Raw genomic sequence first — 12,716 nt, forward strand, 5'->3', positions numbered from 1 at the left:
CAGGGAGCTGCATCTCGCATACTTCGCATTTTCGGCCACAGTAACTTTACTTGATTGTTCGAAATCTGGAATGCATAGAAATAGGGGCTACTGGTATTTGGATATAGATCACCGAATATGGCTATCCTTCTAGACAGGTTGATATATTGAAGTGTTGTGCTTCAGACACGCGAGGTTATCCAGGACAATGAAATAGGGGTATTCGCTTAAAGATGGGCTAAGACCCCATCAGCGCTCCTAGGTAAGCTGTCCCAGAACCCCTCGCCGGTATGCATGGATAATCGAACTTTCATCTCTGAAGCAAAGTAGTTACTCTGATCCAGAGTTACAAATTTGTACTCTTTCTCCCTTCGAATATAAAATCCAGCTGGCACGGTGCGTTGCTTCGTTCGAGCCACTCACTGAGTCACTCAATACTTGAATCTGAAGTCCAACCTCTTGTTCCCATCCAGCTCCCGTGCCCCCTGATCGTTTTGATATACCGATCTCTCGTCCATAGTCATAGAATCCCAGATTTTCTCCTTTCGTTTATTCAAAATGCTCAGATACGCTCGCTGCGCCAAAAATGTCACGAGAGACAGTGCACAGATGGAGATCAAGACTTTGTTCCCTTGGTGGCAGTATGGCGAATCATAAGAGCGATATATCTGTGAACCAATCAGAGATCCGATCTGAATGATCACATTGTAGGTTGCTGCTGTAATTGCTCTCTTCTTCACGTCGAAGGTGTTTTCACTGATCCACGAGGAAACAATGGGGTGGAAGTAGGGATCTGGGGGGCATAAAGTCAGTAGGCAGTTAAGGCAACGCATTGTGCTTCCGGGGAAGCTTACAGCCAGAAATCAGAGTGATCATAGAGAAGCGCGCCCAATTTCGTCCGCCATCCGGAATAGTGATGAGTGCAGCAAGAATAGGTAGGATCCAGAATTCTCCGAGAAAGCAGTGGAAGGCGCGCTCATTGAAGTAGTCGCTACTGTACGACAAAGTGAGCATTGTGATTATTTGCAACACTGCCGCCGGAATGGTGAGCATATTCGAATTGAAGGTGCTGTATCCAAGGCGTTTTAAGGTGAGCGTGAGATATCCAGTAACGGGAGTAGCGGGTATGTAGGCAACAAGCCCAATGAAGTACAATCCCCACATTGAGGAATCGCTCCAGGAAGCTTTCACATCTTTCCAAGTGGCAGCTTCCTTGAGCGCAGTGAGGCCCTTTGCAGGGTCGTCGCGGAGGACTCTCTGTACAGTATCAGTATTTCGAAAAGGGTCAAACATCTTGGGGAGCAACATTTGTCATGATTGTTTCTTCTCGCTCTGTGTACCAAGAATTTCGGAAAAGGACACCCTTCGTAGAGGTTGGTGATTGAGGAAGATAGAAAAAGCTCTGCTTCGTTGTAAGCATTGCCCCACAGAAGTGGTGAACAAGGACTGACTATAGCTCCAATTAGAAATGTGAGGAGACCCTCGATCAAAAAAAGCCAAAACCATCCTGACTTGCCACCAATACCTCGCATTTCTAGGATTCCTGCCGGTAGCAAAGCCGAGATGACTCGTGCAACGTTCAACGTTGACCAAAAGCAAGCGAGACGAATTGCAAGCTCTTTCGTCTTGTAGAAATATGTTGCAAAGAGAATCGTGCCAGGAATGAAGCCGCCTTCACAGGCTCCAATAAAAGCTCGTGTGATATAAAACGATGTACGGTTGGTCATCCAAGCCTGGGACCATGCTGAAGGTTGTCAACCAGGGGCCTAAAACCTTGCTGAAAGGAGACTCACAAACTGTTCCCCAAAGCATCATCATAGTAGGCAGAACATATTTGAAACCATACCGTTTGGTAAGAAACTGGACTGGGAACTCCGCAGTCAGGAAGCAGAGGAGCTGAATGGTGGTCCCCTGTCTACTTGTTAACGACAACTCTTTCCCTGGCCAAGAGCACACACATTGTTGTAGTTATCGCTGGTCAGATGCAGGTCCTTCAGGAGATTGTCGGCTAGAGCATTTGAGAGATTTCCTCTGTCCAACTGGAGTCCAAAGAACTGCAATGTGTTATTAGCCTGGTTTGGGTTTCGTTGCCAGATCCCGTACCATTACGCAAATCCAAGACAGAAGATAGAGATCAGTCTTCCGAACGACTCTCCTCTCCTCTTGCTCGGTCCATGTGGCGCCAGGGTCAAATCGGTGTCGACCTTCATAAGTCTCGTGAGGAGCAAGCGAATCCGACAGATGCTCCCTTCCAACTCGTGCCACTGAAATCTGTGAGGTAGAAGGCTCTCCAGAAACCTTCCTTCTATCGACGTCCATTTCTTTGTCCATATCTATCATTTGTCCGCAGACTCAGCACAGAATTGTGGATGAAAATATAGGGCTGCGGATTTCAGAAGATATTCCAATAGCGAAAAATGTAATGAGTTGGAGTTGAGCCATCTTATAATCAGAGCAGCGAGCTGTTAAGGAATCGTGCAGTTCGGTCCCTGGCCTCAATAGTCGCAATTACTTAACTCGAGCACGCCATCAACATAACATGGATCTCGTCGAACTTTGCCGGAAATCGGTGGATCAAAGTCCTAAGAAGTCGTGCAATTCCAAAGTGGCGTTGAAAGTGGGTTGCGGGGTACTTCAAAGATGGGTGTCGTCCTCCAAACCACGTAAGTGCAGCAAATCTGATTGGCCCCAGCTCCGAGAATTTGTCCGGCGCTGAAGTGGCCCACCATAACCTTGGCATATTTGTAACCTCCCCTTTTCAAGAGGTCGAAAGGCATGTAGTGAGTCTTTAATGCAGCCAACAAGTCGCGAAGCCGCAGTTAGCGGGTACAAGAACATATACGGGACTCTAGTCTTTGATTCTGTTTTGCATCAGACTCTTAAAACACATTTTCATTTCAGTAGCAGAGAGCGCCCAATATCAGTGTGTCAAATGAATAGAGTAGAATAGAATAACAGCCGTTACTCTTATTTTATTCAAGCTAAAAACCCGTTACTCTTATTTTATTCATATATTATTCAAGTTATTCATGAATAACTTGAATAACGCACGTGATTTGCGCACGTGATTGAGCTAGGTTACTCTTATTTTATTCATATATTATTCAAGTTATTCATGAATAACTTGAATAACGCACGTGATTTGCGCACGTGATTGAGCTAGCCTAATCGGGTAAGGATTCGGGGGGGCCCGCACCTAGCGTCACCTCGCTACCTAATCAGGTAGTAGTAGCACTTGGTAAGCGAATCGAACCTTAGCAATAATTAGTTTATTTATTATAGAAAATCAGTATTTAAGTAGACTTATATAAGTATTAGCTTAGCTTATATAAGGCTACTTAATAAATACCTTAGTTCTTTTTTTTAAATTTAAATATATGTTAATTTACTATAATTAATTGACTTCCACGTGACTTCCACGTGGTTATTCATGGTTATTCATGTTATTCATGAATAATTATTCTATTTTACTCAAGTTATTTAAGATATTCGTTACTCATATTCTATTCAAGTTATTCATGAATTATTCATGAATAACTTGAATAACTTGAATAATCCTTTGACACACTGCCCAATATTGAGTCAAGTGTTAAAGTTAGATATCTACAAACCGCGCTATGCCTTCGGTCCAGTGCATTGATTCCCTTGGAGCCGACATCCGTGGGGGAAATGTCATAGCTCGGACACGATGCCTCCGACCTATGATTAACACCGGATCTTTGGAAAAATACAAATACCAAGATCTCACACCGGTGATTGGGAGAGAGTTTGAAGGACTTCAGGTCACAGAGATTTTGAATAGAGAGGAAAACCTCGTCGGAGACCTTGCTGTGACAGTCTCAGAGCGAGGTGTTGTATTTCTCCGGGACCAAGACGTTTCTCCTCAACAGATGAAGGATTTGATGGAGAGAATCACGCAGGCCGCTGGTTGTGTAGGTCCGCTACTCCGCAAAATGCATTCGACTAATGTTTTTCCAGCCCGAGTCATCAGGTCTACATGTACATCCCTTAACGGAAGCAGGCAGCGAGCTTGGAGACCAAATCAGCGTCATTAGCAGCGAAAAGCAAAAGAAAGGAGGTGGCTTAACCCACCAACTGAGCGACGTCAGTCGTTTTGCGAGTGCAGGATGGCATGCGGATATCACCTTCGAGCCTGTGCCTTCAGATTATGCAATGTTGAAAATTCACACCCTGCCTGCAACTGGAGGAGATACCGTACGTTGATTCGATTCATTCAACTCCTCTTGATGCCATTTCTGACTTCAGACTTTCCAGCTTTGGGCGTCGGGTTATGAAATATATGACCGCCTCTCGCCTAAGATGCGCGAGTTCCTCGAAAGCTTGACGGCGACGCACGAAGCGAGGTTCTTCCTTGAAGAAGCTGAACGTCTGGGGAATCCATTACGGGATGGTATTCGTGGCTCCCCACTCAATCGTGGGTCTTCACTTGAAGCAGTGCATCCAGTGATCCGTACGAATCGTGAGTACGAATTCCAGTGTTAACTGCCCCAGGCTAAATTCCTCAGCTGTTACCGGATGGAAGTCCGTCTTCGTTAATAAAGGATTTACTAGACGAATCAATGGTGTGACGTGAGATGAATCTGACCTACTTTTGCCTTATCTGATCAACCTTGTCACTCAGAATCATGATGCACAAGTGCGATTTAAGTGGAAGAAGAACGATCTAGCGATTTGGGATAATAGAAGTACCTGGCATTGTGCAACTTATGACTATGAAGCTGCAAGGGCGGGAGATCGAGTTTGCTCACTTGGGGAAGCACCTTACTTGGACTTGAAGAGTTTGAGCAGAAGGGAGGCACTGGGAGTAAATTGAGATCAAATATCTCCAAAAGGAGCATTGCCTACTGATGAGTCTCGATGAGAACATGTATACACACCCAGAGCAAACTCCTAGCAGCGCCGGAAGGGAGAGATCTCCGATTTCTCAATGCCTGATTAGGAGACTAGATTCAATACCCCGCATTTGACTCCGTTCGCCTGCCAATAATGAACTGCAAGTGGATGCTCGCCAAGTTGAGTTGTGACGGCATGAGACTTGATTTGTCCGCGAACAAGCCACAGCCTCACCCGGCGCACCTCCAGACGTGGCGATGACACAAATGTGCTCGGGGTTCCGAAGATGGAGTCGTTCCGGTCGTCCTAGGCTCGGCACTCTGGTCAACGGAGTATGTTGAGAAGCGGGGTTCACACGTTTAAAAAGACCACCGCCTTTCTATACTTCTTCTTTCTGTCGCCTACTTCAGTTCTTCTGCTTCTCCTACAAGGGCGGCCAATTGAAAGCCTACAATTCTTTTCCAACTCCTGAAAGCCTCGCCGAGAGGAGAGATCACGATGCTCGAAGTTTATCTCGACCCGTGTACCGTCAACAGCCGAAAGGTCCTGGCAGGTCTCGATCTGCTCGGCACAAAATATCACTTCAACCACGTTGACTATTTCGCCGGCGAACACAAAGCAGTGGAGTATCTTGAACTCAATCCAATGGCAACGGTTCCGACTGCGACTGATGGTGACTGCCGTATCTTCGAATCAAACGCGATATTGCACTATGCTGCCGAACTTGACAACGTTGACGACAAGTATCCCAAAGATGTGAAGACTCGCGCGAGAGTCAATAGCTGGTTACTGTGGGAGGCCTCAGTTTGGTTTCCAAGCTGCTATGTCTACCTCTTCGAATACATCGTCAGACCGTTGCTTCAGCAGGAACCCGTCCAATCCAACGTCGATGCTGAGGCCCAGAAATGGAATAAACTCGCTGGCTTCCTCGAAAGTCAGTTGTCCAAGACGAAATGGCTGGCTGGCGACGAACTTACAATCGCCGACATCTCGATTGCTGCATCCATGCATCTCCACGCAGCGCAGCGTCTTCCACTTGACAAGTACCCGAATCTGAAGCGCTGGATGCTTGAGGGTATTGAGAAGCTGCCTTGCTGGCAAAAGACGCAAGAGGCAGTGAACAAGGCATTGCTTCCAGGTACGGTGGCGTAGTTTTGAGGTTTTATGTGTACCATATAGCTGAAGTTCTTTGCGTTTAAGCAGATACTACCAAAGACGCACATGTAAATGGCAATTCAACAGTCCGAGCAACTTTCAATTATACCAAAGACGTCGACCAGCTCACTGAACTGTATTTCTACGAATATAATGGTGTTAAAAATATCCACGAGCCTGGTGACAGCCCACACGAAATGGCCGTGACTGATGGCTGGCACCGTGCCAACACATTCTCGATCGACAAAGAAGGGTTTTCTCTTCACGAGTTCAAGACGGACCACAACAAGTGGGAAGACGACGAAGCAATCAAATCAAACTTTTATCCAGAGGTTGTGGAGATGCTGAAGCAGAAAACCGAAGCCAAGCGCATACTTGTCTTTGACCACACAATCCGTACAAACGCAATCGCTGATAAGAAGTTGACAGACGAGACGAAAACTTCTCAACGCACTCCGGTGATGCTCGTGCACTGCGACTACACTGCAGAATCAGGCCCAACACGCGTGCGTCAACTGCTGGGAGAGGAAGCAGATGACTTGTTGTCACGTCGTGTTGCCTTTATCAATGTCTGGAAACCAATCAATGTCGTTGAGGAGAGGCCGTTGGCAATGTGCGATGTCACCTCTACCACACCTGAAGACTTCTTCAAGCTCTATCTCAGGTACCGGGATCGCAATGGTGAGAATTATGTGATGCGCCACTCTCCCAAGCACAAATGGTGGTACTTTCCGAAGATGACGCCCGGGCAAGTTATCCTTCTCAAGACATATGATTCCGAAATGGACGGGAGAGCTCGATGTTTGGGGCACACTGCTTTTGAGGATCCAACTTCGTTGCCAGATGCTCCCACTCGGGAGAGTATTGAGATTCGTACCATTGCGTTCTTTTGAGATAAGAACCTGTTGAAATTAGGGGCCTGAGGCCCGTAATAGGCTTAGTAAGCCCTGGAACCGAACGCCATGGGGCTGTGCACTAGCTTAATACCCTGTCCAGCTGGAATACCCTGTATAGCTGGAATACCCTGTACGGCTGGAATACCCTGTACGGCTGGAATACCCTGTATAGCTGGAATACCATGTACGGCTGGAATACCCTGTATAGCTGTAATCGGTTCAGCTGGCATATGGATTTAGTACATGTGACTTAGGGGGTTCAGGGCTATATATACGGGCTACTTACCACTGTAGAACAGCAGTCAATTCAGTACGTTTTACTTGGTTTATATTGCAAGCACGTGACCCTAGCTATATTGCTTTAGCTAGTTCAACAGAACCGAGGTGTAAGAATAGTGCAAAAGTGTAGCTGAAGACAACGCAAGAACAGCCGGACTTAGCTGTTTGTATCGAGCGACATTACCTGCATTGAATACAAAGGTGCAGGATGGCTTCTCTCTCCTACGTTTCCAATAGCCCCTAAGCTGTGATCAGGCACCGATATCCGGGATTCCCAGTCACAAATGTGGGTCTCTGGTCTGCCTAAATATCCCAGCCCTGATATCTATCCTTCATAGACATTCCCCGAGAAGTGTCCGAGTGCTTCTCATTTCACTCTTCAACTTCCTTCCCAAATCGCACTAATACATGCCAGAGGAGCTTCAACTCTTGCAGAACCTCGGGGAGGGTCCCTCTGTCTTTCCATGCCTCCGGATCCCCTGACAGCACTCTCACGGCTGTCCCAATTGCCTTCGCATTAATGAATCCGTTTTCCGCAATTCTCGCAGCTAGGGACGGCATTGTGGGGCCACGAAAATCCTTTGTGACATGCACTATTTGCATACGAAACCCCTGATGCCAGCGTAAACGGAATTCGTATTTCAAAGACATCGCTTCGAGATCTCGCCCTGTATCAGTACCGTGGAATGATGGATCCGCCACGAGTTCCAAGATATCCTTCACGAGAAGTATATCGCCGTGTACCTGAGCTTCCACATAATGGTCTAGGTTACGACTTGGGCCGGTTTCATTCTGGACTGGGTTGTTGAGGTTGATAATACGCTTCATGAGCTTTGAAGGACGAATGTTGGTCACGCCAAGGGCAAAATCCCGCGTAAAGCACTCCTCAAATGCAGCATCGAGGATGCCATGGAACTCCTCTACTGTACCATGATACTTTGGATCTGCTTGAGAGCCGCCAAATGTGAACGTCGACCGTTGCGACACATCCGGCTTGAGTACGAAGAAGCAAGACCCAAACCTTGGGGCAGGACCATCAGGGCTGCGCATCAAATCCAGGGCGCCGTACTTGGGACGATGCGTAGCTTCAACACCACTGTATGCACCGTTGGAGAGGGACCGTTCCCATTCATCTCGTGGGGCTTCGGGAGCTGAGACGAGGCCGTTTGAGATGCCGGTCTCGAACTGACTCTTGTAGATGCCATCCTCAAGGAGGCCGCTTGCGACGGTGCGATTTCCGACCGGACGATCTGGGTGGAAGTGCAGTGCGACACAAGCGTACTGGCGGATGGAGTCAAGAGCAAGATTAAGGGAGGAGGAGGGGATGTTGGACAGGCGTAGGATCGCGGTTAGGTTGTCGATCGCGTCTGCCTTGAGGGAGAGGGCATCGGATCGCAACTGCGCGATTGCTCTTTGCTGTGAAGGGTATAGAGTGAGCCGAGACATTGCTTTATAGCGAGGCGCGAGTAACAGAAGTAATCCTACTACTAAGAAGTAATAGGGCAGAACAATTAGTATATTAAAGAGGAATACGTGGGGATGTAACTAATAATATAAGCTTAAGTGCTGAGAATATAACTAAGAAAGAGACGAGAGAAAAAAAGAATAAGAAAAAGATATAATGAGAAGCGTTCGCTCAAGCGTAGCCGAGCGCACTTGACTAGATATATAACTATCTCTTAAATTCCTATTATACTAGCTTAAGAAAGAAGTGAAAAAAAAAGAAAAAGTTATATATAAATACTTCTTAAAATATAAAATGAAAATAGTTTTATTATAATATATTATATTTATTTTAAGAGCTTAAATTTAAGTTATTAAGCCTCGTTTTTATATAATTACTTAAAGTAATTTTTGTTTTTGTTTTAATTAATATTTAACTTTAACTCTTAATAACTTGGCTTATATAAGACGGATTCTTATAAAAAGTAAGTCCAGAAATCGGCCTAAATTAGGGGATTCAATATATAGAATTTTTATAATAATTTGTTTAATAAAAATAGAGAACCTTATAGAGATTTCCATTTCCCTGAAGTGTTCTTAATGAAAAGTCATCGAGTTCTCAGAGAACTCCATAGCGGGTTGCTATAGGACGCCTTGAGTTCACCCAAGAAAGGGGCTAATCCCTGCCCATTACTGTCGCGAATAGCTCATAATATCAAGCGAGCGCCATAAACGCCGCAAGCAATACAGGATATTTCGGCGTCCCCAACCCCGTAACGGGATCCCACCCAGCAACAGAAGTAAAGCCTGCCGTCCCACACCCTTGATTGCCCCCAGTGGTGATATCTGTAAACGCCCCGGGGTTAGCATACAAGGTCGGATTAATAAACCCCACAGCGCTCTTCCCAGCAGCAATCCTCTGCTCATTGATCAGCGTGATAATACTTCCAAACACAGGCGCCGAAGCGGACGTCCCATAAACCAATGACAAGGAGCCATCCGCAGCAACAACATAGTTGGCACCGTTGGCAGACACATCGGGAAAGCCGCGTACGGTTTGGGAATTATTGTATTGCGTGGCTGTATACGAGGGCTTGTGGGATGTGAAATAGGTGGAGATGGCGGAGGATTGGTATGAAGGCATGGCAAAGACGTTGCTGAAGCCGCCACCGGAGTAAATTACTGTTTCGCAGGCTTCTTCGGGGTTAGTTGCTGTGACGGCTGTGTTGGGCTTGATCTGCGTGGCGCCTACGGCCGTGATGTAAGGGCAGGTGCCGGGGAAGGAGGGGTTGAATGTTCCTGAGCCGCCGGAGTTGAGGGTTCCTCCTGCGCACTTGGCGCTGGTGCAGCATTCGGCGCTGTTTCCTGCTACGCCATTGTCTCCAGAGGAGTAGAGAACTGTCACCCCGGCGAGACCGAGCTTCATATACTCGTTGCATTGACGGACCTCGTAGGCGGCGGGTAGATCGGCTTCGTTGTACCCGTATGAGGTTGAGATCACGGAGGTAGGTGCGAAGGTACCGCAGTTTGCTGCTCCTTTGTAGCCGCCTGAGGCTGTATCGGGATAGATGCCATCACTGAGTTTCAGCGTTAGTTAGGACAATAGCTGAAGAGAAGACGGGACTCACTAAGTTGCATCATCTCCTCCGCCTGAAGTGCAGTATGATGCATCGATGGCATCTAAGAAGTTATTGAAAGAAGCGCCCTCGACAGTGTCACCTGTTTGGTACAGCGTGACCTTTTGTGGGTACACTGTATTTTGTTAGAAATTCTGACGAATGCTGTATTGTGCATCGGATCAACCTACCCAGTGCAATGGCATACTGAAGGTCGAGATCTGATTCACCGTTGTAACTGAAGCTCTGAGTTGTGGTCTGGACAATCGCGCCATCAATTAGATCAACAGTCGGACCTGTCCCGGATGAAATTTGACGTTGCAAATTGGAGTAGAACAGATTCAGATCAGACTGCAGATAAGCTTGCGGCGTGTATTCAACGATACCATATGAAGATCTGGTCATGTGAGAATGTGTTCAAGAATCAAGAACTTTGGAGAACCGTACTGTGCCAATGTACCATTTGTGAAATTGTACAATGCTCGAAGACAATCCGGGGTGATATAAGTAAAGCAATTCGCCAAACTGAACGTGACCTGAGGCTGCTGAACGGCAAGTTCTGCAATGGGGTTGGGATTTTCTTTGACCTGGGTGACCGGCTTAATTTTCAGGCTTCGGCCTTCCAGATCTCTTCGCTTTTTCTCCAACTTGACGGTGGCGTCAAAGTGGACAGTTGGCGTGATGAAATCAACGTGCTCTCGAATATGCGCTGGTAAGCTGTATGATTCGCAGGCCAGGTGGTCTTTGCCTGTCGTGGCGTGAGTATAGATGCCGTATTCCGTTTGAAGAAGGGACTCGGCCTCCTCGACAGTCACATCGAACTTGATCCAAGTGAGACTTTTGGACATCTTGATTCTCTCGGAATCAATGCCGCTATCGACGAGCCACTCCTTAACTGCAGCAATAGTGGTTGTTGATGGGGCGAACCTCTCTTTGATCTACTTTTGTTAATTTTAATCGGAGTGGAGAACCTCAACTCACCAACCTTATCAAATGTCCAGTGCTTGCCATAGTTTGGTGACGTAGGGTGAGAGACGTCCATCAAAACTGGGGATATCAGCAATGGTCCCATGGAGGAGGCAAATTATTGCTCACATTCATACCCACTATCGAGATTCCGCTGCGTCAACCCAATGGACATTGGGATGATAGCATCGCCATTCAGTTTGAGATCACTCCGACGAGACCACTTGTTCATCTGAGTTTCTCGCTTCTCGTGCACAACATGTGAGACAGGGGCCGGGGCGGCAAGGGCGATAGCCGCAAATCCAGTAACGAATGCCAAGACAGAGAGCTTCATGACCGTAGACAAAATGTAAAGATGGATAGCTGGATGCCCTTACAATGGGGTAGCTTGACGAGATATATAGCTAGGAGTTTCGGGCATGGTCCTCCTCAAGCTCTGTGGCTCGCCCAATACAAATAAAGGCACGCCCGCGAGGTGCCATTAAGGTTGTCCGTGCTAAAGACCAAGACATTCCCGCTGTCAGAATCTCGTCAATGATAAGGCCTCCGCAATGTTACATGCGCTTGGAAACTGCACCCTCAATAGGAAGGTTCTTAAGTTCGGGGGAAAATCAAGTGCCTTTTGCTAAAGTGGTAGATTCGACCTAACCTTGCGATGCCACAGGGATGAAATATGTGTCTTGTCCAGACTCCAGGATTGCAGAAGCTGCGGTGAGCTAAAATAGCATAGCTATTAGACTACTGCTAACTAAAGGAGAATTGACTGCCATTTCAGGTTATTTTCTTGACGATTGTCAGAAGTTAGTCACCAGGGCCATTCCTTTAGGAAGGTATGCAGAAAAAACCAATACTTCAAAGGTGTGTGAGGACTGCGGAGGTGTTGCGGCGGTGCGATGAAGGGCCGTGAGTTGTGAGCATGTTCGTGATGTCCTCTTTTATCACAGGCATCCTTGATTCCTTATCAATGCACCAACGGTGAGGGGTGGTGATAAGCAAAAGAAGAGCTGACTACGAACGGATTAACCCCTGCTTGACTGCGAGTCGGCATTGAAGAGGCACATATTCAGGGATGGTGACATAAGTCGGCCTTATCGTGCTCAACGGCGAAGCGGGGGGAAGTGGGTCGTGGAGTGAGATCTGATTGAGGAAGGAGGTTTGGATGTGGAGGTCTAGTTAGACCTTGCTTTGCACACGCGCCGGCGCGACTCCACCTTTACAGATTGCGTCCGACCCATGAAGAAATGGACGAAATCCTCGTGACATCCTGGCTGTAGGCGGTAAAAGCCACTATAGCAAGTCAAGTACTCAATCACTTGACATTGGTCCTCGATTGCCTGTGATCTCCTAGCTCTTCAACTGTCCTCAAATTACAGCTGCTCAAGAGCTGGACTGTGGTCTAGAGCGTCTGAGCGTCCACTAGGGAGCTGGTGTGGCTCTGCCTGCATGCAAGTGACGCTTCTGGCTTGAATGCCCAGGAATAATACAGGACTTGAAGACATGGCACACAGCCATTCGGTGTACCGGATTT

General features: G+C 47.2%; 5 protein-coding genes across 5 annotated transcripts; 2 read left to right on the forward strand and 3 right to left on the reverse strand.

Moving 5' to 3' along the window:
- Nucleotides 1-410: 410 nt before the first annotated feature.
- On the reverse strand, nt 411-2,298 carry K444DRAFT_546869 (MFS general substrate transporter; the record flags this gene model as incomplete). Its single annotated transcript, XM_024876263.1, has 7 exons — nt 411-772; nt 834-1,236; nt 1,286-1,381; nt 1,431-1,723; nt 1,773-1,890; nt 1,938-2,033; nt 2,083-2,298. 7 exons carry the CDS (start codon nt 2,296-2,298, stop codon nt 411-413), a joined length of 1,584 nt encoding a protein of 527 aa, XP_024727801.1.
- Nucleotides 2,299-3,596: 1,298 nt separating this feature from the next.
- Nucleotides 3,597-4,813, forward strand: K444DRAFT_648603 (alpha-ketoglutarate-dependent taurine dioxygenase; the record flags this gene model as incomplete). The annotated part of the gene is made up of 5 exons (XM_024885480.1): nt 3,597-3,911; nt 3,958-4,194; nt 4,255-4,459; nt 4,506-4,562; nt 4,638-4,813. 5 exons carry the CDS (start codon nt 3,597-3,599, stop codon nt 4,811-4,813), a joined length of 990 nt encoding a protein of 329 aa, XP_024727802.1.
- A 238-nt stretch (nt 4,814-5,051) lies between these two features.
- Nucleotides 5,052-6,881, forward strand: K444DRAFT_604389 (uncharacterized protein; the record flags this gene model as incomplete). Its single annotated transcript, XM_024878806.1, has 2 exons — nt 5,052-5,971; nt 6,049-6,881. Exons 1-2 carry the CDS (start codon nt 5,332-5,334, stop codon nt 6,879-6,881), a joined length of 1,473 nt encoding a protein of 490 aa, XP_024727803.1. The 5' UTR covers nt 5,052-5,331.
- Nucleotides 6,882-7,468: 587 nt separating this feature from the next.
- Nucleotides 7,469-8,796, reverse strand: K444DRAFT_622235 (uncharacterized protein). Its single transcript, XM_024882059.1, has one exon. The coding sequence runs from the start codon at nt 8,607-8,609 to the stop codon at nt 7,536-7,538; it is 1,074 nt and encodes a 357-aa protein (XP_024727804.1). The 5' UTR covers nt 8,610-8,796; the 3' UTR covers nt 7,469-7,535.
- Nucleotides 8,797-9,184: 388 nt separating this feature from the next.
- Nucleotides 9,185-11,527, reverse strand: K444DRAFT_670489 (subtilisin-like protein). The gene is made up of 6 exons (XM_024887631.1): nt 11,318-11,527; nt 11,208-11,269; nt 10,670-11,160; nt 10,414-10,619; nt 10,235-10,358; nt 9,185-10,183 (listed from the first exon to the last, which is right to left on the reverse strand). The coding sequence occupies exons 1-6, from the start codon at nt 11,520-11,522 to the stop codon at nt 9,322-9,324; spliced, it is 1,950 nt and encodes a 649-aa protein (XP_024727805.1). The 5' UTR covers nt 11,523-11,527; the 3' UTR covers nt 9,185-9,321.
- Nucleotides 11,528-12,716: the final 1,189 nt, after the last annotated feature.

This window comes from Hyaloscypha bicolor, assembly GCF_002865645.1.
Source record: "Hyaloscypha bicolor E unplaced genomic scaffold K444scaffold_183, whole genome shotgun sequence".
Taxonomy (NCBI): domain Eukaryota; kingdom Fungi; phylum Ascomycota; class Leotiomycetes; order Helotiales; family Hyaloscyphaceae; genus Hyaloscypha; species Hyaloscypha bicolor.